We start from the raw sequence: 25743 nt of genomic DNA, 5'->3' as shown, positions 1-25743 counted from the left end.
GTATGCTTATACATACATGTTAATACGATTAAATCATTTACATATACAATTATATCTTGGCTGATAAAAATTTTCTTCATCGTTTAAAAAGTTTATCAAATAATCCATCTAGAAAATATGAGTAGACAACATAATATAATATTATACATACAAACAAGGGTAAAATAGAACACGTTTTAGATTAATATTTATTACAATAGAGATGGTTTCAACTGATTATAATAATATAGAATAAAATAAATAAATAAAAATCTAGACATTTTTTTTGTTATCATAACGATTAAAGCTGAAACAAACTAAATAAAAAATTAATTGAAACCAAATTGATTTTTAATTTCTTACAGAGCGTAGGAAAAAAAAGGTTGATTTTATTTCAATTAATTCATAATCGTTGAAAATGTTGGAACAAATGAAGCTTTTTTATTAACTAAAATAAATTGGGTTAAAAAAAAATCAATATACAGAAAACTTTGTAAAATAACCAATAAATGATGTTTCAATCAAAGCATAATAATAAAAAAAAAAGACATCAACATGTTTCATTATTTAATTTCTTTTAAATAAATTTTCAATTCGTATTCAATGTTTAATGTATTTGTATAAAATCATATTAATAATAATAAATATATACAACACATTAAATAATTAAAGAATATTTAAAAATAAAAAATATAACTCATTAGTTGTTGATGAAAATAAGATCATCAAAAGGATAGCTTAGAATCAATTATTCATCAATATCCAATTATTACTCACTTCCTCAGCTTTTCTCTGAAAGTAAAAAATAATCAAATGCCGCCTGTATAGTGGCATTTCGTTAAAAGTTACGTGAGTAATCAGAATGAAAATGAAAAAAAAAAAGAAGAAAATATCAATCCGGGCTTCAAGTTCTATGTCTACGCTGGTGGGCTGTTTTGGGTGGACGACGCCGCAAAAACAGCGAATAACCAAGTTCAAGGCCATCGACGTTGGCAACCCCTTACTTCTTTCCTTGCCTTGACAGTCATCATTCCCTTCCTCTCGATCTCGACGGTGTTAACACCACCGCCCCCGCCTAAATATAGAGCACACTGTTATGTACGCGTAACTAAGCCATATAGAAGCTCCCATGCGTCTGTCTTTTCATCCTCAAAAAGCTCTAGAGATTTTTTCCCAGCTCCATCGATTTACTTGAACCTTCAAGACATGTACTCTACTTTGTATAACATATCAATCTAACACTCTATGAATCTATTTCTAAGCAGTGTTAACGACCTTCTTGTCTAAACTAACAAGTCTTGCAAACTGTGATATCATTGAGACATTCTATAGAAGTAATAAATTTTATAATTTGACTTAATGTTCTACGATTTTTTTTATGGTTTTTTTTTTTTATTTTCTTAGACAAAAGTACTATTTTTACATATTTTAGATTGAAATTAAATTTGTATAAAAATAAAATTTTTTTTTAGTAATAATTTTAACTTTGATTGAGATGATTATTAAAAAGATAAATAAAAAGTTGAAATTTTCCGTTACGAGAGAGTAAATTTAATGAGAAACAAAAAAGAATTAAATAAATAATCAAAGACTTATTTAGTTTGCGAATTGATATTTGTTGTTATATAATAATGATATAAAGCCATAGAATTTTTGATCATAAAATAACTGGACTGATAAAAAAATTCAGTTGATTTATGATTTTTTATTGCTTTTTCATTGTAATTTAACGACCAAAATGAATTTCCTGCTACAACTATGTTGGTTGAATTTGGAGCTAACAGAAAAGTTTTTCCAGTTATTTATAGATTTATGTTATTTTTTTCAACGACATAACAACAGAATTTATTTCACAAAGAATTAAATTAAAAATTAGTAACTTTCTCTCAACAATCTTAAATGTTCATTAATTCTTATTGCATTACAAAAAAATTTTGATTACAAATTTAAAAAAAACATTAACGAAATAAAATGTGATTATATTTTCCACTTCAATAAATCTTTTTAATTAATTAATAATTAAAAGTATCTTTCAGTAGCGAATATTGATTTTTTTTATTAACTCTACAATCTGTAATTCGTATCAGTTATATTTTTTTTTCAATACTTACCAGTATTAAAAAAAAATACTGAATATCATTAACAATACAACTCCGAAAATGACATCGTTCTAATCAGTTGTAAACTATGTACACACTACATGTACAAGTATTTTTTCAATACTTTCCTCGTAATTTAAAGCCTAAAAATCAGTGGAGTATAATTTTATCTCCCTTTTGAATTTTCTAGAAGGTTTTCATACACACATTGTTTAAATTTACGTTTCACATCTGTGTCTTATGGATAAAATTATAATTTATAATCGTTCCGCAATTGCGATGTGTATTTGAACATCTGAAAGAATTCAAGATCATGGCAAAAGTCTAAAGGTCAATTGAGTAGAGTTCGATTTATTATAAAATTCATCTACATAATGTATTATATCTATCTATTCACATATACTCCATCTTTCATTACATTTATCTCGCAAATAATAAAATAATTATCATGATTACTGATTATTATAATAAATTAAACATTGCGATTATTTAACAGATAAAAAATCAATTAATTGAATGAAAAAAACGATTTGAATGATGACATATCATTAATGTAAGAATGTCTGATATTATTAATCTGGTGAAAAAATTCGTATGATTCGGGGGCTATGTGATAAACAGACAAAGAGAACTTACTTGGTATAGTCAACGTAGAATCCCTGTGAATTGCAAATTCGTTGCCGCCCTCTTCACTCTCTCCTTTTCTTTCTCACAAGTTAGCCTACTCCCTTAACGTTACCGTTGTGTCACACAAAACAGGGAATATAATACCTAACCGGGGCGATCGCACAGTCGCGCGCGGTCTGTCGAGCCGTTAACATCACTTGTCGCGTTTGTACAAACCACGCGTGTGCGATTATTGCACCTTTTTAAACTCGTTTTTTGTTCCATACAATAGTCAACGCATACCAACTCGATTTTTTACACCAAAAATTAACAAAGGATCTTTATTTATAAATATATTTTTAATCTAAAAGATAATTTTTTTTGTTTTTTAAAAAAAAAAGAAGTTAAGACTTTGAATATCAGTGAATGAAAAATAAATAGTAATTTAATGGTGATTTTTAAGGTTTATTATTTGAATTAAAAATCATCAATTACGGAGGAAATAAACAGGGATGTACGACAACACAGCCATGGACGCATGGATTTACGATGTGGTAGGTGCGATGTGTTGTGTTATTCTTCATGTCTTTTACTATCCTACTAGTCTGTTAAGCTCATCTATCATTGAATAAGTATCATTTTCAACTTTTATTTAAGCCGAAAAAATTGCCAAAAATTTTTCTTTGCTGCTCATTTTTATTACCTTTCCTCTTATCTACCCAGACTACAACTTCGCAAATCTATCTTTTTTTTATTTTTTGTAAATCCAAATAAAAGAATTCTTGGATTTATATAATTCTTTTGACAAAAATTTGTCTTGATAAATTCGGCTGTATTTCAATTGGTTCTTTTTATGTACTGTATAAATGTCTAGAATGTCTAGAAAATGAATTGTTATTTATGTAAAAAGATTCATTTATCATTCAGTGATTTTTTGGAGCAGTTTTGTGGTAGAAATGTTTCAGTCATTAATGATTGGTTTGAGAACATGGAAACGCCTTTTTCTCTAGATTCCACTACATACATAACTAAGACACCAGATAAAAAGGAAAAAAAAAAACAGTTTATTTTGAAGATTCCACAATGATCTCACTCGCCAAAAGAAAAAAAAATGATTTTTTTTCTTTTTGCATCCATCAAGTTGCTTGTTTTAATTTTTTTTTTTTTCATCTTTATGACTGAAATATGTCTGCATATTACAACAATTAACTTCTCTATCGATATAATACTCTTATATTATCCAAAACAAAATAAAAAAATATTTTTATTGCTATTTTATGGTAACATGTAAGATAAAACATTTTTTCCACATTTTATCAGACAATTTAAAACGTGTGGTATGATTGGACTAGGTAAATATGTCACTCGAATGTTTTAAGATTAATCTGAATTTCAATATGAAAAATTTTCATAACAGTTATTTAGATTTGACTTTAACAAAATTTTCAAGTCAAAGAGACATTTTTACCATGACACCTTACGAAAAGTGGAGAAGGAGATCTGACATTGGTTGATAAATGTTTTTGTTAGCTGGGTATATCTACTTATATTATCATTTATAACCCTTTAATCCTTATAACGCTTATATAATATATTCACTTTGAAGTTGGTATGAAGCTACTACACTACTGGAACCAAATATAGTATTCATCTCAAGATTAATCCATATGGCATTGAACAAAAGATACACAAGTGTTTTCACGATGTTGATATCATCAGCAGTACATTTTTCTATCTCGACACAACTCAATTTCCTAAATTGTCTCAATATTATTATCGCTACAGATTCAGACTTGAAAAATCTTTCATCAACTTCATCAGCTATAAATAAAGGTATCTCTAAGTCACCAACCGCATTGGAAAAAATATAAAATATGTGAAAAATGTTGGGATGCTCATCATGTCGGTATAAATTATCTATCGACTCATCGATTGGCATTGATAAAATCCACGAGATGCTCTGTTGAAGGTTTTTCTCGTAAGAAGGAAAATAAGAGGGAGACTGAGAGATATTTGCGATAGATTGAAGGCACGTCTGAATGTCTAGAGAGTCAGCCGACAACTCTGTAGCATCAACAGCGGCATAGTTAAGTTTGTAGTGAGTACATATCGACAATCACCAGGGTGATGAAGGCGTCGCCGCGCGCGGGGGGGGGGGAGTCAAGTTTAAGGCCACGAGACGTCGGTGACGTCACTCGACAGCCGGGCCAGCCCTAACCTTGGACACTATGTAACCGGGCAAATTCTTCAATGTTTTTCAAGTACCATTGATTTAACTACATATCAACTTTTCTCTCTTACTCTCTCATACAAAATCGCTCATGTTTTTATCATTTTTTTATCCTCACTCTTTTATTCACGCTAGACCGGTATTGAAATCAGGCTATTCAGGATGCGAATGTCAAACTCACGTGCGCCAGAGTCAAGTGATTTACACATCTCACTGTTTCGATTCGTCAAGAATTATCAATGTTAATATTATATGATAGATAAAGAATTAACTGTATATTCAACTTTTATATACTATCACGCTGACCTCCGACAACGTGAAATTTATAAAAAAAATAATTGCGCAAGGTTTAAAATAAAATTTAAAAAAAAATCATTTGCATTTAAAGAAAGCTTTGATTACGTCATGATGGTCTGTATTATATTTATATTTATTTATGAATAGAATAAAAAAAAAAGGCAAACTTTCATTTTTTTAACCCAGTTACGTCTGGCGAAAATGATAAAAATAAGCATTAGGATACTTGAGGTCGAAATGCGGTCCCTAAATGTATATGTGGATATACAGATAGGAGAGGAGTAATAATCTAGTAATTGAGCCAATACACGAACATTTCCGACTGACCTGTGGTGTGTGCTCTCATTTATATATACATACATATAATAACCTACTATAAGAAAAATTGTATTCCTCTTTCAATTATGTCTTTACATTCTTAATTGAATGATAAAACTTCTTGATGCATTTATATTTATCGTTTAATTTATCAGTAAGATTTTTAATAAAATTCTTTTCACAGTGAAATGAATTTCATTGCGTTTGTATATATTTTTAGAATGATTTTATGGATTGATAAAAAAATTGTTTCAGTTGAATCATACTTTTCGAGTTTTATTAATGTTTAAATATTGTAGAACAATAAATATATTTATTCAAATAATTTTTTATTGAGAAATAATTCAATGAATTCTAAATTCTAGATTAAAATGTTTCAAATGAATTTATCTAATGAAGAATAAATAATACCATAGAATATTTTTATCTAATTTAAAAAATATAAACATTGATTTTACAAAAAACTGTATGACATGATTAAAATAATAACATTATCAGAAATGTAATTTTTGATTGTACCTTATTTGAGTGTACTTGGCCTGCAAAATGTTGATTATAATTCATTATCATCCTACTCAATATCTAATATTCTGTAAAACCAACTTTGTCAACTAATTTCATTTGAATTGACTCTCGATGCTCTGTAAAATTCATCAAAGACCTATAGTAAATCAACAGGAATAGATACACCCACGATAAAATTATATTACGTAAGCAGTAAAGTAACAAAAAGGATTGAAGTATATAAAATTATTTTATTAAATAACACAAGAATTACATGTCTTTAAAAAAAGTATTCAAGTTAAGTTGGAGTAAATAAAATTTTTCAATTATTTTACTCAGACTGACTCTGGCAATAACTTGTTAAAAAATGATCATTTGTTTAAAAAAGAGGATATTTATAGCAAACCTAGCGTGACAAATGAAGATCTATTCATAGTGTTTATCGAAATGATGATGTATTCATGAATCGATATTTAATAAGTCAAAAGAAAACAGTATATAATCATTAGATATATTTCATAAAAATGTTAATCAATAATTACAAACAAAAATTTTTTTTTTTTTTGAAATAAAATTACAGTGTTGAAATAAATGTGAACTCCATTTTAATATATTTCAGATTATTGAATAAAATACAATTTTAATTTATAAATCAGATGAAATTATAATCAATCAATGCTAATTATTAATCTGCTATTTATTTAACACGCAACTGAAACTTTAAAATAATGTGTTTAACTTAAAAAAAAAAATATATGTCGATATTTCTTTTACTTTGACACTATTTTTACAATTCAATTAATTATTTCAAGCATCAGGAAAAATAACGAATTATGATATAACGATGAAAAAGTATTTATAGATAACTTATTATTTAGTTGATAATAAATATGTTTATCCATTTTATATGCAATATATTTTATTGTAGCGAATTATCGATTATGCGGAACATGATGTAAGACTTTCGTCATTTGCGGAGAATAAAATAATTTTTTTTTGTTTGAGAACAAAGAGCTTTTTATAACAAGAATAAATTGTAGAAAATGCGTGACGCTGATTTTTTATAGACAGAGCTTTCGGGTCCATATCGATCGAGACGTGCTTTTTCTGTGAAGTGGAGGGTTGGAATGGTCAGGGTCATAGTCTGGATAAATAAATTTAGACTTTTTCTGTGGCTTTCTAGCAATAAGAAATATATATTTCAAGAGAAAGAGAAAGAGAGAGAGAGAGAGAGAGAGAAAAAATTTATCAAATTGAGTAATTGATGAAATAATTATCTAACTGATTAAATGAGAGCATTTTAATTAATTCAATTATTAATTAATCAATTTATAAATTAATTAATGAGGAATACATGTAAAGAGCATTAACGATATACTGTTGGAAGTGAAGAAAAAGTGTGAAATTCACACTTGTCTACATGATATTATCGTGAAAAAATTTTAATGAGGTAATTGAGGAAATAATTATCTATAATTCTAATCTAATATACACGTAATTTAATGAACCTTGTTAACACTTGCTCTACATTGCTTTCATCGTCTCCTGGTCAATTTTCATGTAAATGGGGGAGATCAGACGATCTAAGGACTTTATCACATTTCATTATTTCTGAAAATTTTTTCGTTATTAATCATATTGAAAACAATAGTGATTTATTACACTAATAGAAAACAATCGAAAAAATTTATAATTTTATAAAACTAAATTTCCAATTTCATGGAATAAAAAATAATTGATTTAAGAATATTAATTTTATACATTTAATGATAAGTAGTGTAATAAACAAATTCATATGATTCATTGAAAAAATTAAATAGCATCATTTATAGTAATGGATAAAATGCATTAAGAACTGAATGATTTAATCAAAAAGTCTGCAAGGTTTTTTAAGTGCTTTTCATCTAGTTAAAAATAAATTATATTTTTTTTTCTCTTTATTAACGAGCTATTCACGATGCATATCGAAAAAATATTCAAAAAGTCACTTCAAAAATTTTTAAATGATTCCCTTTGGTACTCAAAAACTATTTTGATATTACTTCGATATTCATGCAATTTAATTGGCCATAAAATTCAAGAAAGACTATTTAATTATTAAATTACATACTAATTTAATTATTGATAAATATAAAAATATTTTTAGTAAATAATTCTATCTATTATTCAAACATTTTTACAATGATGAGAGATGACATTTAACCAATCACATTCCTCCTTTATTAATTTTATGTATATAAAATTAGCTATCAATATTTAATTTGACTCGACAACGATGCACTTGGTAACAAATAATATGCAAACTGTTCTGATAAGCAATTGAGCGAGGTCAGGCACCTTAAAGATAAATGGTAGCATGGCATTTCCATTTTTTTGTATTAATCACGTAATCTCATGTGCTTGAAAAAAATAAATTTTACATAGATAAAAATAATTACAACTAATTTAATTATAGCAATAATTAGCATTGGTTATAATCACATAAATTAAAACATTCAACACTTTTTGAGCTTGTAAAAACTTCTTTGCTTTTAACTTTTTTTTTATCTCACACTTACATAATCAACCAGTTTGAAAACGAGCCCGACAAGTCATCAATGCTCGTTGTAGAACCTTGAAAAATTTCGATGTAGTGATCGCCGGAAGTTAGGATACTTACGATCATATTTAATAATAACAAGATCTTCCTATTCAATAAATTATTAGTGATTAATTACTTTTATCCAGCTGTTTTGTTATCATTAACTGCATAATTTACTTTTACTACTACACATTTGCACAATATCTATTTTTTTTTTTATTACAATAAGATTTATTTAAAAGGTTGAATAATTAATCTTCTTCCAAAAATTGCAATCTTCTCTCAACTCATATTCGACTGCTATAAATAAATATTTTATATATGAAAAATATTATATCATTTTTAAAAATAATCATTATTGTAAAAAATCGAAAAATAATATTTTTTCATACTTTCCTCTTGCATAATGTAAAAAAAATTATTTTAAAAAAAGAATAATAAAATTAACGGTGAAAGAAACTGAAATAATTGTAATAAAAAAAGGGAAAACCCATATAAGATATTTTGCAGTGAGTTAAGAAGAAAAAAACAATTGATTATTGATGAGATAATGCACAAATTATGATTCAATTGGGAACTGTCATCTTGACTAGATAAAAACAAACATACCACTGCAATGTTGATGGACTGATTCTTATCATTTTATCTATACAATTTCTATGAAAATTTTTGATCATATTAAACCCTTTTTAGTCTTACGTAATATTTCTGTAACAAACAAATAATAATTTTGCAATAATATTAATAACAATAGTAACGGTAGTTGATTAATAATAATTTTTTTATATGCCTCAACTTACCTCATTATCAACATAATTAATTTTTCCAAGATCATAGGCTACAAAGGATTAAAATAAATCACGGTCATTGTGCGCTTTGGTAATCAAGATTTAAAATAAATTTTACTATTTTTCCATTAAACCAAAATTTCCCTTTCAATGCATAGTAACACCCTCTTGATGCACAAGTAGTATCTCTTCCACCTGCATAGCAATTTATATGATAATACATGATGGTCAATTGAGATGTATCCATTCTCTTCCTGATTAATAAAATGAAGAATCCCGTGTTTAGCAATTGAAGATCTTATTTTCGTCGATGAAATTTGTACGAAAAAATAATTCGCAGCGGTAGATTTCAAGGCCGATGCCATTGCGGTTAACGTCGTCGACGTCGGTAGTTTCCGTCGACGTTCGGAATCTAAAATTGCAATGGCGCGTCAGACTCGGCCTTCGCGATCGTACGGCTCGGTTCTCTCTTCAGAAAAGCCAAGTTCAAGGCCAACAAGACGTCTCCTTTACCCTTCTTCTCCACCTCAATCCTCATCTCCTCCAATTTGTTTCTCTTCTCTTTCTCACCACCCCCGCATCTGACGGATTTGCCGCCTGCTGAGTACATACGCTGTTTCCACCTCCGCCATATTCCCTCTTGAGTCTTTCGATAACGCACGGGATCAAATAACTACTACCCGGGAGACACTGTCGAGACTTACGCAACCCCGGCCGTTACTTTCGTTCACTTCGACAACACCAAGGCCTCCGGATGTTCATGTTAGTCTGAAGAGTACAAAAAAACATACACGGTTAGAATGAATTGGTGAATCCATCAAAAACTATCCAATTGAAATATCATGAGAAAAGCAACAAAAAAATTGTATTTAAATGAAATGATGAATTGAAAAAATTGGTGGGAGTTTGCTTGGTTGTTTTATTATTTAGGCTATGCAATTTTTTACTGACAGTTAACCTTCAATCTGATGTTGAGATTTGATGATTCAGGCCACGAATGTGTGTGGAGTTCAAGGTCAACTAGATGTATATTCTTTCTTATTCCATCTTTAGTCGAGCTTCTAAACACTTATTTAATATCTCCATCTATCTATCAACTGGCAAGAATTACAGAGTAATTACTTTCAGTTTCGTCCTTCTTCCCGTTTAGTTCTTCTTGTTCGTCTATAAGCGATTTCGCCTGATGAGTGAATGGTGTAGGCACGAGAGAAAAAAATGAAAAATTCTTGGTAACCAGTTCTAAAAATGTTCCACATCCCTCGAGCTTAAAAATAGTAATCTTTAAAAAAAAATGCAATGGTTCGTGAAGAGATTTTTTAAATCTCTGGCAAAAAATTTTGTTGCTTAGTCTTTGATGCATTCGACAAAAAATGCAAGGCATAACAGATGTTATCTCAGCATTCTTCGATTAGATAAAATTTACAAGATCGAGGTACTCTTTTATAGATAAGATAAACATTTAACGAATTTTTATTAAAAAATGTTTTTTTTCTTATTATTTCAGGTCTGTATGATGTCAGGTCATTCCACGGACAATATGATTCCATCAAATAATAGGACTGTACCAAATATTAAACAAGAAATAGAAAATCCCACAACTCCAACTCAAAATTACCACCAGGTCTGTTCACCGAGTACTACAATTCAACACCAAGAGGTAAAGATGACGACGGCGGCTTTGAGCCTGTGCTTGATATGTGTGTGACCCTTTTGAATGTGCTAATTACTATTTTCTACTTAACCTAAATATATTAATAGTCCATTACATTTAATTCATTTACGTTGCAGGCACTTTGTGAAATGGATATGACAGATTATGGAGGTGGTGGTGGTGGTGCAAGTCCTGGTAGTCCTGAAATGCAACATTGCTCCTCAACTACACAACCCTTAGGAACTCCTGAGGTATAGGAAATAGTCTTTCCCAGCACGATTCTGATTAACCTTTATTTTATTCGTGTTATATAATAATTACTCAACTGAGGGAACACTTTATTTGATATCAAATTTTCTCTTCCACTGTGAATTAAATTTGGCAAAAAATTATTTCTGTGAGCTAAAAAAAAACTATTTATATAAAGATTAATGACCACCAAAGTTATTGATAAATAAGAAAAAACTTCATCAGAAAGGTTTCATGATGAATTCGCAATTTTTTCTATCAATTAGCTAATTTATATTATGTAGATACTTTATTGTTATATTGATTTTTTTAACTGTTATAATACAAAAAAAAAATCAAACTTTCTACTTCAATTTGTATCCAGTTAAGCTCAGCTTAATTTTAGACAAAAATATAATTATCGTTCTTTAACTTCTACATGAATATATTATAAATTAAAAATTTTAATTTTAACTAAATAAAAATGTTTTAAAAATATTTAACTTTGCTACAAGTTAACATTAATTATTGAAATAGCTGTAAACTCAAATGATGCTATTGTGTAGAACTCCATTATTATTCTTTCAAAGCTAGAATGAAAAACAACTTACAAACGTTAATTCTAACTTTTATTTGACTTAAGACTTTAGTTTTCACGCTACTAGTATTACAGTTATTCAAAAATAATACACTCGAATCTCGATAATAATACACTCCAATTTTCAAAAGCACAAATTAATCTAGTCAAGAAATCGCGTGTACTCAAAGTGAAAACGTTTTTATTACAACATGGTAATAATAGGATAACTTTAGCCAATTATTTTTGTATTAAAACTTTTATAATTTTACATTTAAACTTGTAAATTACAATTATAAAATCCGTGCTCACAAAATATTTATATTTAAATTTTATTAAATCAACATTAATTTACTAAGATAAAAAATAAATTAAATTGATTACTAAATAAATTTATTTTAATATAAACAAAAAATCAAAATAATTTAATTCTTCATGTTGGAAGATTAATTGGAAATGTTCATGCACAGAATAATTCAACAAGTTCAAGGATTAGATATTATCATCATCAACAAATATTATTAGTAACAATGAAATAAAAATGCTAATCACATCTTAACGTACTAGTACATACCTTTTAACTATAAAAGAAAATATTTACGTAATCGTGAATCGTTTTCAGAATTCTAGTGTTTAAATGTAATTAAATTCCCTCTATGTTTAACGATGTTTGTTTCAGATTAAGTGATGAACCTAATGAAATACTATTATTATTATAACTTTAAATTAAGATTAGATTAAATAAGATACCTTCGTTTATTTTAGACATATAATTTTTTTACTAATTAAGTGGATGTTGATGAATTTTAACATATATGACACTTGAATAAATAAAAATATATTAATATCTAAATAGTGTGGCAATTCTTATCTATTAATTAGAATTTAAAAATTTCAGAATGGAATAAAAGAAGAAGACATGGCATCAAGGAGATCATGTTTAGTATGTGGAGACGTAGCAAGTGGTTTTCATTATGGAGTAGCTTCCTGTGAAGCTTGTAAAGCATTTTTCAAAAGAACAATACAAGGTAAATAAATTTCTTAGGGAGTTATTTAATAAAAATCAAATTGCTCTATCAGACAGCACCAATTTATTTAATAAGCTTTCTGTAACTATATAATATCACTATTTGTTGCTACTAAATATATTCATTTCGGTGCTGTCTGAAAAAGGAGCGTGAATATTATGATAAAATAGCGAGCAATTTTACAGGAAATATCGAATACACCTGCCCTGCCAATGGAAAATGTGAAATAAATAAGAGAAGAAGAAAAGCTTGCCAGGCATGTAGGTTTCAAAAGTGTCTAACCCAAGGAATGTTGAAGGAAGGTGTTAGATTAGATCGTGTAAGAGGTGGTAGACAAAAATATAGACGACCCACAGATCCATATTTACCAGTAAAAACAGTTTCCATGATAGGTAAATATTATTATTACTTTTATCTTGTGGCTTCTGTACTTTGTGTTGATTAATTAATAGAATTTCTCTATTTATTTCTACTTTATATTTGAAACTTTCAATGTATATAATAACGATGAAAATTTTCAAACTACCTATAACGAGTTATTTACTCTATACTAAACATTTATAAGTCTCTGTTTGAAAAGTAAATCATTAGTTTCAAATTCTTAATTGGTAATTTGATAAAGTATTTCAGATATTTTTTTGATTGTTAATAAATATGCTTTCTAAAAAATGGTATTATGTGTTTAACAAGGGTGAATGATTACTATTTAATTTTTAAAGCAAATATGGGAATGCCAGGAACAGAGGAAACCTCAAGTAAGTTGATGTGTTTCTCATAAGACTACTTGAAAGTATTCTTAATAGCCACTTATCTTTATGTTATTAATCATTCATTTTTTTTTATTGATAATGAAGTCATATCTATAATGAAACCATATGTATTGCTAATTAACATGTTTTATGTTAAAATCAGTGAAATAAGTTGATAAGTATTAATTTTTTTTTAACAACTAGTTTCTTCGATTGTAGATAACAAAATGATTGAAGCCCTCATCGCGTGTGAACCCGACACTCTACAGGTATTCAATGCATCATCTCATACAGCTGATACTGATCAACGAGTACTTTGTCAATTATCTGATCTTTATGATCGTGAACTGGTTGGAATAATTGGTAGTTATTATTCATCAATTATTATTTAATTCAATTTAAAATAATTGATTTTTATTTTTCTTTTATTAATCATCATTATCATTTATCAAATAGGATGGGCTAAACAAATACCAGGATTCAGTAGCTTGGCATTAAATGATCAAATGCGGCTTTTGCAAAGTACATGGGCGGAAATATTGACATTTAGTCTAGCGTGGAGAAGTATGCCAAATACTGGGAGATTAAGGTTTGCAGAAGATTTTACGCTTGATGAGAGACTCGCTCGGGAATGCCATTACATTGAGCTTTATACTCACGTGAGTTTTTTATCTTTCGAATAAACTTAATTGTTTAATAAAATTACCAAGAATGATGTATATTAATTGATATGATAATTGAACAATTTTTTCATTTATTAGCATAGAAAGAATATTTGTCAATTTCAAAAGTTATTTATCTTTGATTTTTATTGTATTGACATTCTTAATGGATTTTGTATTATTATTTCTGATGAAAATAAACTATCAGAAATAAATTTGTTCGTTATGAATTGTTGAGAAATTGATATTTTATTAATAACTTAGTAAATCAACCTTAATATTATGAGAAGTAAAGTTATTAATAAACTTGTTTACATTTTATTCATAAAATTCAGAATAAAAATAAGACCCTGATGATTCAATAAAGTAACTTTTTCGATAAAATAATTTTTAATTTTATATACTATCATATATTATTTAATGTTCTAAAGATAAACTACGATTGAAAATATTTAATGATGAATGTATTTATTTTTTCAGTGTATTCAAATAGTGGAGCGAATTCAAAAATTAGACTTGTCAAGAGAAGAATTTTTTATCATGAAAGCTTTAATATTGACTAATAGTGATGTGAAACTCGACGAACCTCAAGCATTGTACCGTTTTCGAGAAACAATTTTGAATGCATTGTCTGATTGGGTAACGACAGTGAGACAACGTCAAGCAATGCGAGCAACGCAAAATATGTTTTTAATATTCCCAAGTCTAAGACAAGCTGACAATATCGTGAGGAAATTTTGGTCAAGTGTTTATAGAACTGGAAAAGTAACAATGAATAAGCTGTTTGTTGAAATGTTGGAAGCTGCAGCTTATCGATGAGACAACGAAAGCTCGATCGACCTTAAAATGGAGATATAAAGGACGATCGATGCTACCATATTGATATGAAGAGAAATAATAATTACGCCAGAATAAAATAACGTTTAATGCGTTTAAAAAATGTGAGAATAATTGATTGCTAATGCAATGTACAGTCATTATGACATGTTAGTGAGAGATGTGTATGTAATTAGATACTAGTGCTCCGATTTATTTCATTGCATTATGAAGACCATATTGATTATAAGATAATCAAAATTTGTGTTTAATTCATTAATTTTAATCGTTATCCCATTAATTACTGATCATATTATTCAATTAAATGATGCAACTATAGCATCTCTAATGTACAATATATAAATATAATGAAAACAATTTCATTCTAATAGAAAGTTTAACCGATAATAAACATAAACATTTTGTCAAGTACCCCTTTTACAGGTACATTAATGATACAATGTGGTGAAACAGTATTGAGTGGTGATAACGATAAATAATTGTAAAATAATTTGTGCAGTATCAATGATCTTTCAAGTCATGAAAAAAATCAGAGCATCGTGTATGGTTTTGTAGAAATGTACAAAGGATTCAGTGATACCAGAGATTATATCAATACGAGTTGGTTGAAGAAAGAATGGCAGGAACGTTCTGTAAATGGTTACCCATAGGTTGCTAGCTTAAAAAGTCCTCGGAAATACGCTTCGAAAGTCACTTTATTGATTTATATAGTGATGCAAAAAATAAAAAAAAAATTGCTGGTTATTATCACTCGGCGCCGTTTTACGTGCCATGTGGAGTGTATGTATGTTAATTCAGGGATCTTTATTATCTAGTTATTACTGTTAAATGAATTAAGAGACCGTGTGTAGTACTTTATTTCTATCTCTAGAAAGAATTTGGAATTAGCTATTGCCAATTATTGATCATTGAAATGAAATAATGCAATTATTTTGTTTGCATTCGTAGCACGTATCATACCCAGTCGATTATTTTTAGTTTATTTTAGCTTCATTTTATTTTATTTGTTCTTCAATAGAAAACAATTTTTCTTATATTATAAAATAATTGTTCTATTTTTTCAAGCTTATCATGTTATTTTGTTGTTTTATGTTTTTATGATTATCAAAGAAAGATCAATATATTTTTTAATTTCAGATTTTAAATGCAAAATCGTTACGGTCTAATTCACAATACGTAGTGTGTAGAAATCATTAAATTTTAATAATAATAAAATAATATGGCTGTTAAGCCACGGCGAATTTCACATAATACCACAATTAACTTGTTATCAGCATTTCTTTATCTTATTTTTTGGGTTTCTTTTACAACTATGAAATATTTAATAATCAAGCTTCAAATTACGTACATTTATCTACTTGTTCTTTAGATTATTTAAAAGAAGGATATTATATTGATAAGTCGATATTTTAACAAATTTCCTTTTAATGAAATCTTTTAATTCTTTTAAATTTATTTCCGAAGCCAGGACGCTTCTCTTTTGAACTGTGATATTTGCGATACATAAAAGCATAATGTTCCGTAGCAATGATAATTATGCAAGTAGTTCGTCCATCGTGGAGTCAGTCTCGTTTTGAAGTACGCTTCAAAAAAAATATTTATAAATATATATATAAATATATAACTATGTATAAAACTGTAAGTCGTTTAACAGTTGTAATTTACTCATTTTAACGTGTTCAACAATAACGTAAAATAAACCCACAAAATAAAATATTATTTACATAGATACAATTGTTCTGTAATTATTTTCACTGGTTTGAAGACACTGTTTCCATATTAGTACTATTTTTGTGAAAGCATATTCGTCGTGGTCGTAGAACTGTAGTCTCAGGGTTTCGAACAAATAAATCAACAAACAAAAATTATGCATAAAATTGTATAGAAAAAAATAAATATGTACATTCAAAAATATGTAACTAAAATCTCTTACATTTGAAAAAAACATTGTATTTACTTTAATTAAAGAAAAAAGCATTACGAACAATTGTATTAACATTGGTACAGTTGCCACTTCGTGTTCGATTTCATGATCCATTTACGACGTTCGTTGTTTTTTTTTCTTGAAAAATAACTATCGTGTAATGAGTTTGTTTTTACTGTACTATTTTTAATAAATAGTAATATTTAATTATTAATTTAGTTAATAAATATTAAAACTCACTAAGCATGAATGTCTAAATAAATAGAAATATTTTAAATTATTGAAATCGAATGGAAAAGAAACGACATTTTTATATCTAAAAATGGAAAATAAAATTAAATTCTATCTTTCACTTAATTGTCTGTGTTTTTATTTTTATTTCATATAGAAATTTATAGCATACTGTTATTTCATACGACAATCATTTTTAAAAGTTAAATATTTTTGGCTAGATGTTAAATATCGTTTATTTTGTTTAAGAACGTCGTTTCGGATCAATCGAAACGTAAAATATTAAATATTATTAACTAAATTGAACTGTCACATAAATTAACTTTTTCATTGTTTGGACATAACATCGATTTATACAATATCAAATTTTTTCTTTCACTGCAGTTTAAGAATAAAATTGATAAATGCTAAAAAGAAAAAAAGTATAAAAATACAAATTTACACTACGTCTTAAATAAAATTTTAGAGACTAATTCTTAAAACTTCCAATTAAAAAGTGTTTTATGAATCGTTAACAAAACAATATTAAAAAACAGTCTAAGAAGTAATTAAATTAAAACTTGAAATAATAAACAAATGTGATTATATATACGTATGTAGTCATATATCAATTAGGGAAATAAAAAACTATATAAATAATTTTTATATACCCAAATTATAAATACCTACGATAAAATAGGCACGAAAAAAGTAGCAAAAAGAACACGAAAATGACACTAATTATAAAATACTTGAATTTATGTGTTTTATTCCGATATCTCAGTACAGAAGGAATGAATTAATTGTGCGAAAAATTATTTTGAAAGTCGTTCATTAATAAAAGAAAAATATTCTCGAATTTATATTCATGACGTTATTTATTATAATGAATTGTTAGTCTCAGCTTTATTATTAACTCATTCATTAGTTTATTCTTATAGAATTCAATTATCCTAATCTTATATTATAAACAAACGATAATTGTATTCAACTAATCATCAAGCCAATCTATTGAATTCCAAGTATATTAATATTATGTACGCATTGTAATGAGACCAGATTAATTGTATTTTGGATTTATAGGATACCTTTCATCAGGTCAATTCAATATTCAAAATATTTTGGGAATATTAAGAAGTAATTTAGTCAATAACATAACATGGGCATTAATTTCATGCATTGGATCACTTTGTTTACACTATTTGTATCAAAATATACAGCCACTATCTTAATTGTTTTTTTTTTGCGTAAACATTGATGTCTAAACTCATAACTTTATGACAACTTACCTTATCAGCTTTAATGATCAATCAGGAAACATAATTATGCATCACTATCGTTTTATTTTTTCTTTTTTCATTGCAACATTATTGGAGCAACGTGAGAACGTGTTATTGCGTCTAACCGCTGTTTTAATATGACGTCATCAATTATAATTCGCTGAAAAATGACGCAATATCATGTGTCGTTTGCTTACATATGATAAAGCAGTATTTAAATAGTTAATTTATCAACGGTCTGCTACCAATATTACAATTAACTGGTTTCAAACAGAAAAACTCCAAATATTTCTTGACAATATTCAGAACTTCGTGAAATGAATCAAACAGTCATGACTTTCAACAACTGATGTGATAATACTTTTAATTTGGTGTAGTGTAGAGTGGTGTTATGCAGTAAAAAATCATTAAAAATGGCTGATATTGTGAAAAACGTGACTCGATGAAAATGAATGGAAATAATCGAACATCCTGGCTTATTGAATCACGCTTACAATGCAGCATTGAGTCTTAGTCTTGCGTACTCATTCAAAGACTTCGAATTGTGTTAACCTCTCTGAAGTTTTTTTAAAAGAAATCTTTTGTTAACGGTTAACAGTCAATCATGTTTGGTGTTAACGAAGCGGCTAATAATCAGGGTGAAGAAGTAGAAGATATTGTGATGGAATCGTCAACAGACAGCTTAAATTTTCAATATCAAATTGAGTGCAAATATAGCAATCTTCTTCCCTATGTTGACGAATTAGACGAAGAGGCTAAAATTCTTTTGGCTGATATCAAAGGACAATTGGGTCGAGCTTTGATGCTTTGTCGTTTTGAGCCTGATTTTTATGTTTCACTTTATAAATTTCAAATGTAAATTTTACTTTTATCTATTATGTTTCAGTTTATTTAAATAATGATTTCTGAGATTCATTCTTTGATTTTCTTTTTCAGGTACTTGAAGGTGTACCATTTTCGATTCACCAAGGATGATCATATTTTATTTATTAAATTGATGTATGAATTGATGACTATGTCAAATCCAGAAGGTCGTTCTATACTTGTCCTTGCTAATACATTAATTGCTCTACTGAAGTATGTAATTATTTCCTGAATAATTTACCCAGATGGTTGTTTGGTAGCATATCAAATCAAAAAAAATGAGGGAAACTTTAAACTCAATCTCGTTAAAAGCTCGTAGTAGCCTATGTACATTTACTACGTGGCAATTTCATAATCATAGATAATTTATCAACCTATGGCGCTCATTCTAAGTTGGTTTTTCAAGTACCTTATCCCTGGTACTTACATTCATTCAAATGTTGAAAAATGAAATGAGAGCTTCTTCTAATTATATAAAAAATATATAAAGAATGAGTTTATAAAATTGATTATTAATTCTATCATAAATAATGTTTGCAATCTTATGTTACTTAAATGAATTCTGGGTATATTTATTTACTTAAAATAGCGCTTCAATTTCTAAAAAAAATTGCAGAAAAAAGGAATTGATCGCACCAGGTGAATTGGAACTGCCATGGAGACCTCTTTATGATTTGATGATCAAAATTTATGATAGATCAAAAGTATCAGCAGCTATTTTAGGAATGCAACGAGTTAATTTATCTACCATCAAATTGTTATATAATGTAGCTCACCAAACAAAAACATATTTTCCAGTAAGTAATAATATTTACATTTAATAAAATAACAGTAGGTATAAATTTAATATTTTTTTTACACTTCTACAGGTATCAGCTACACGGGAAATATTAGAAGAACTCAGACCTCAACTCTATCTCGTTAGCAACGCAACAATGGAAAAAACTTTTCAACTTTTAGATAGTTTTTTACCAGTCGAATTATTACCTGAAAATCATGTTTTCGGATACAAGCTGTGGTTTGAAGAAATTATGAAAATTTGGGAAGTTTATTATAACAGTCCAATATGGGAAACCTCGATGATGTCTATTATAGCAAAGCTTGCAAAAAATAATATTGGATATATCGACTGGGAGCCATATGTTCCATTAATGTTTACTCGCTTCATGAAGAGTTTAAGTTTGCCGGTTCTTTATAAACAGGTGCTTTGTTGCAGAACACTCAAAATGACTGCTCATTCAATAGCAGAGTGGATCGTATCGGTTTTAGGAAATGGATCAAGTGCCCAAATTCATTTAGAAAAATTATTGAAGGCAACTGAGACTTATCTTTATCAAGCAAATTCTGGACCATGGGTTGAAAAACTCAGAGATCTATTAAGTAAATTAGCAATTGAATTTATTCGAAGACTACACACTGAACGTTTTAAAAAGCGCACATGGAAAGAACCAATTCCCGACAGCCATAAATTAACAGATGCTGATATTGACGCTTTTGTCAAATGTATGATGCCAGTGGCGATGACTGCGATGTTCAGTCATACAAGTGTTACAATGACATGCACAGTGTTACGTCTTCTAGCAACAATAAGACCCAATATGGTGATTCCCTGTGTACTTGAAAGACTATATTCTACATTGGACTCAGTAACTGAACCGCACAAGCTGACTGCGGCTATGATGACCGTCACTGCCGTTGCTAGACCAATGGTCCAAGGTCGAAGGAATATTAACAAAAATTATACATATAATGAAGGGCCTTCAAGAGTAATTACTTTATTATTCTCATCACTGCCAGGTATAGATGCAAATGATTTCAAAAAATCTTATGTTACTTTCCGCTTGATTTTTGTCTACGCCATGGTAGTACCAATAACAGATTGTTCAAAAGCTTCCGGATCAGAACTACTTGATGAAAATGAACGTCTCACCTGTGAAGAAACATCTCAGTTTGAAGATTTCGTTCTGCAATTTTTCGAAAGGGTATTTTCTTTGATTGATTCCAGTACTCAAGAGTATGTGTCACATGAAAATCAAGATAATGGTTCAAAATCGAGATTAGAATCTCTAGTGGAATATTCTTTGACATCTGTATGTACAATATTACTAGAACGTATGAGCAATGAAATTTTTCGATCAGCTTTACACAAGTTAAGAACATTTGTAACGGAGCGTACGCTAGAAACACGAGTTTCGGGACCTTTAGCAGGATCTATATGCCGGAGTTTTGCAAGAGTTAATGGTAGCGAGACTTTGAGAGCTTTATTTCCAACAATTTCACAATCTATTCTTGACATATTGGACGACGGAGAAATTGCAAAGGAAGAGCGTATTGATGATCGGCTTCTTTATCCAATGTTACTGCTTTCTAGTATTGTCAATACATTAGGAAATAATTTATTACCTTATATGGATACTATATTAGAAATTTTAGATAAAACTTTACATTTAAAATCACGAGAAGGTAGTCAAATGGCTTCGCAAATTCTCGCGGATGTGCTAAATTCTTTCTCGAATCTAAGCGTGACTTATGATTCTACTTATAATGGAAGAGACTTTAACGATCCAAATTATCCTTATATTTTGGACTGGGGACAAGGAGCAGATACTCACAGCATTCAACTTCACTGGTATGTTCCGGGGGAAGAAGAAATTAAAATGATGCAATGTATTTTCACAAGATATATTCCTCCAGAAATTGCGAAAATTCAAGAATACTGTACAAATGAAAATTCAGGAATTACTCGGTAATTATTTAAAAATTTTATTTAGATAGAATGAATATTATTACATATTTATTAAAGTCAGAACTTATAATATGTTTTACTTATTTTAGACAAGATCTTTTAACATCTTTAAACATAATTTATGCAGTTCTTGATGGCTGTGAAGATTATTTACCGATTCCTCCAGAAGAATTAACTGAAGAAGCATTATCACGTATGTTTATACCTAACGTAGGGGTTAAAGGTGAAATAAAAATGCCAGATGGTACTAATGTTCGTAAATATATGGCCAAAATAATGACCGAACTACAAGCAACAATGTTAAAAACTTCAGAAGATGACACAAAAAGTTTAAATATTTTAGTTCATGTTAGTTATATTAATTTTTTTTTACATATAATTCTATATGTATATATATTGACGTGACTAATTAAAATATTCTTTTGTAGATTTGGAATATTTTATTACTTGGACGATGTCGTTCAGCGGACAAACATAAAAGACAATGGTTGAGTTGGAAACAAATAAAGGCAGATTTAAAGGATGAGTTAGTGAGAAAAAAGAAAATTTTACCAAACTTTATATCAGAACGTGTAGAACTTCAACATGAACTGCGTATTTATTCACGCATATATTATTTAACAAATTATCATAAAGCAATAATGTTCCAACTGTTTGAAATGGCAACAAGCAGATATGCAAATTTACGCGAAATTGCACAGGAAGTTATTTTCCAAGCTTTACCGTATTTCCCTCGCTCTCGAACAGTGTTTAAAGATATTATTCTTGATTTATTAAACACTGATCCAGAAGAAAATCATGAAGCTCACAAGGTAAGTGTGAAAAGTAATTATAAGACTTTCTTTGTTTCTTTAAATTATCAAATTATTATTACTAATTATATCCATTCATTAATAGGGACTTTTGTATCTCTTATTGGGGCCCAGGTCAAATGGGCTAATGTTAATAAGACAATGGTCATTTCTTCGAAGCATTTGGCCTGCAGTAGTTGCTGCTAAACCATCAGAAAAAATGTCTATAATTCGATTGAAAAATAGATTAGTGGAAACTGTTGATAGCAGCTTATCAACTATTCCATTAAAATTTGTAATACCTGAAAATTGTGTAACTATCGGTACTCAATTGTGGCATAATTCTCCAAAACCTTCTGCCTCTATACCTTCTGAAGCTGAAATAAAAGAAAGTCGTGTACAACTTAAGAAATTGGAACAACAAAATTTCGAAGACTATGATAACGTTCTCCTTGACATCGTCAATATTATCCAATCCAATTGTCATTGGCGACAACGTTATATGGGCATGAAGTTGATGAAAAATCTTTGCCATTTGGATCGTGTTTTCCCTATAGAAGTCGTTAAATATTATTTAAGTGCATTGATTAATGATTCACTGGAAGAAAGAAAAATCGCAACCGGGACAATTGCGGCTATTTTTAGACAACATAAACGCAGACATCCAAAGGTAAAAACTATTTTTAAATAACATATATGGTATTTTTTTAATCAATATTGATACTTTTAGATCACTATTACGTCACCGAGAGAAGAAACATCAAAGTCAATCATTCCTGATATCATGTGGACTGATGAGAACTTGAAACCAGGTGTCAGACCAGATAACATGTGGTTACAATATAACTCGAAAACTCGTCCTCTTACTGAAGATCAATGGAATGAAAATAGATTTGTTCACAACCATTACCTTGGTTATTATACCTGGCCGAAGACAATAGAAATTTATGCCCCACCATCAATAGATTCTTGCTATGTACCTCATCATACTGATTTAACTGAAACAGAAATATTGTTAGATAACTTTTTTACTGATTCACAAAATATTGAAAAGCTTATTAAGTACAATACTATTGAGGAAAGAAAAGGCAAAGATAAATTTAATATAACTCGTTTTACTCTTTATAAAGGACTATTTCGAAATCATGGTATTCGTCCTTTAGATTTATTTATTCCACATTTGAAAAAGCTTGTAGTTCAAAAACAAGAAAGTAGTCAACGGTGTGCTGCAGAAATTATTGGTGGAGTAATAAAGGGATCAAAACATTGGCCTTTTGAAATGGTTGTGAGGATGTGGGAATTGATAATACCAATAGTAAAAGAAGGATTGGAAAATGTTACGACGGAAACAATGGATGATTGGAAGGTCTGTTTTGCTTTAGCTTTAAATCGAAGAGATCCTAATAGACAACATTGGATACTTGAATGCTTAATAGAAGAGCCGAAATTCGAAAATGCAACATCATCATTTATTGAATGCCAGAGATTGCTTATTTTACAATCAGCTCTCATGCAACAAAGTTGGCGTGTTGCTGAATTAATGGAGCGATTATTAATACGTGTAGAACAAATGTTATTGACTAATCCATTTCAAAATGTTCGACATACACTAGGATTATTATTAATGACCATATTTATGGCTGATTATTCTACCGGCGATTTTCAATCAAATCCTCCTACACCGCGTGCCCGAGAACTGATGGATCGTATTTTACCACGTCTAATAAAACTAAAAGATGATTTTACCGAAAACGGTAATGAACAAGAAACCCTCGTACGAACAAATGATATAGCTATTTTGAAAACAGTTTGTAAATGGTTACTTCTTAGTTCATTGGTATTGTCAAAAGTTCCAATACCTGGTTCAGAAAAATTACTTCCGATTCTTTGCCAGTTAGAAAACTGCGAAGCTGATGATGAATTAAGAACAACATGTAAACGAACGCTAGCTGCTATGGCTGAAGCTATAACACTTCCTCAAAATATGGGAGAAATTTTAGATGCTCTTGTGGATATTTCTAATGCTACTTCATGGTCTACGAGAGCGTCTTGCTTAAGCTTTATTGAAGTCTTTGTTTTTCATAACATGGCAATAATTATAAGTAATCCGGAATGGGTTAGTAAAGTTCAAGAAATTGTACTACGGCTGTTAAAAGATGAGCGTCTAGAAGTTAGAGAAAATGCCGGTCAAGTCTTGTGTGGATTACTTCATTGTACTTTCTTGCCTGAACAAAAGATTCTCTTGGTAAGAATATCTTATTTATTTCAGTTCAATTTAAATGTTTATATTATACAATAAAATAATTTTTAATTTGCAGAAAGAATTTGAATTCAAATCAAAAGTAAGGGTGTTTAATCCTGAAGACTTACGATTAAGACACGCAGGAATACTTGGACTCTGTGCATTTGTACGTGCTCATCCATATGACGTACCAAAATATGTACCTTCTATTTTTGAGAGACTAAGCTCATGTCTTAATGATCCTCAACCAATTCCAGTAAGTCATTGCAAAATAGATTGATTTATATTTTCATTCAAATTTAGACGTTCGTAATAAATGGATATTTTTTTTTTAGTCAACGATACGAAGGACTTTGTTAGATTTTAAGCGAACGCATTATGATGGTTGGACCTCTCATGCTCAATGTTTCACAAAAGAACAATTGGAGGTTCTACAAGATCTATCTGTGCCACCATCTTATTATGCATAACGCTTATACATATCGTTGTAGGCTTTTTAAAATATTTTACATTATAAAAAAAATGAAAATATATTCATAATAACAATACTTA

The 25743-nt window shown here is 28.8% G+C and overlaps 2 protein-coding genes and 1 long non-coding RNA gene across 9 annotated transcripts in view; 2 read left to right on the top strand and 1 right to left on the bottom strand.

Annotated features, from left to right (window-relative positions):
• ERR (estrogen-related receptor) overlaps positions 1 to 17079 on the top strand; it is a 20155-nt gene extending 3076 nt beyond the window's left edge. Inside the window, exons 1-9 of one of the 7 annotated variants that reach the window (XM_035086691.1) lie at positions 2850 to 3238; positions 10907 to 11059; positions 11191 to 11304; positions 12757 to 12886; positions 13057 to 13278; positions 13606 to 13641; positions 13855 to 13998; positions 14092 to 14294; positions 14778 to 17079. In XM_035086691.1, the coding sequence (XP_034942582.1) occupies positions 3197 to 3238; positions 10907 to 11059; positions 11191 to 11304; positions 12757 to 12886; positions 13057 to 13278; positions 13606 to 13641; positions 13855 to 13998; positions 14092 to 14294; positions 14778 to 15116 (1383 nt within the window). In that variant the 5' untranslated portion in view covers positions 2850 to 3196 and the 3' untranslated portion in view covers positions 15117 to 17079. Of the gene's footprint in view, positions 1 to 2849; positions 3239 to 10906; positions 11100 to 11190; positions 11305 to 12756; positions 12887 to 13056; positions 13279 to 13605; positions 13642 to 13854; positions 13999 to 14091; positions 14295 to 14777 lie in introns of those variants that run through there. The other 6 variants (XM_035086692.1, XM_035086693.1, XM_035086696.1 and 3 more) reach the window with 6 other exon arrangements.
• LOC118068940 (uncharacterized) lies at positions 8547 to 18674 on the bottom strand. The gene is made up of 4 exons (XR_004690557.1): positions 18558 to 18674; positions 9415 to 10170; positions 9224 to 9322; positions 8547 to 8720 (listed from the first exon to the last, which is right to left on the bottom strand). It is a non-coding gene; the product is annotated as an uncharacterized lncRNA (long non-coding RNA).
• Positions 18662 to 25743, top strand: LOC118068937 (proteasome activator complex subunit 4-like). The gene is made up of 10 exons (XM_035086688.1): positions 18662 to 19403; positions 19485 to 19625; positions 20029 to 20209; positions 20282 to 22158; positions 22248 to 22506; positions 22587 to 22970; positions 23056 to 23619; positions 23680 to 25194; positions 25268 to 25447; positions 25527 to 25743. Exons 1-10 carry the CDS (start codon positions 19153 to 19155, stop codon positions 25659 to 25661), a joined length of 5487 nt encoding a protein of 1828 aa, XP_034942579.1. The 5' UTR covers positions 18662 to 19152; the 3' UTR covers positions 25662 to 25743.

Source organism: Chelonus insularis, unplaced genomic scaffold (genome assembly GCF_013357705.1).
Source record: "Chelonus insularis isolate UGA/USDA-ARS -01 unplaced genomic scaffold, ASM1335770v1 contig_403_pilon, whole genome shotgun sequence".
Classification (NCBI taxonomy): domain Eukaryota; kingdom Metazoa; phylum Arthropoda; class Insecta; order Hymenoptera; family Braconidae; genus Chelonus; species Chelonus insularis.
This window is presented reverse-complemented; position numbering and strand designations above follow the sequence as displayed.

Coding starts and splice junctions, on each gene's coding strand:
- LOC118068937 (XM_035086688.1), top strand. CDS start 19,153: ATGTTTGGTGTTAACGAAGCGGCTAATAATCAGGGTGAAGAAGTAGAA. Junction 20,210..20,281: donor AAACAAAAACATATTTTCCA/GTAAGTAATAAT, acceptor ACACTTCTACAG/GTATCAGCTACACGGGAAAT. Junction 23,620..23,679: donor ATAAACGCAGACATCCAAAG/GTAAAAACTATT, acceptor TGATACTTTTAG/ATCACTATTACGTCACCGAG.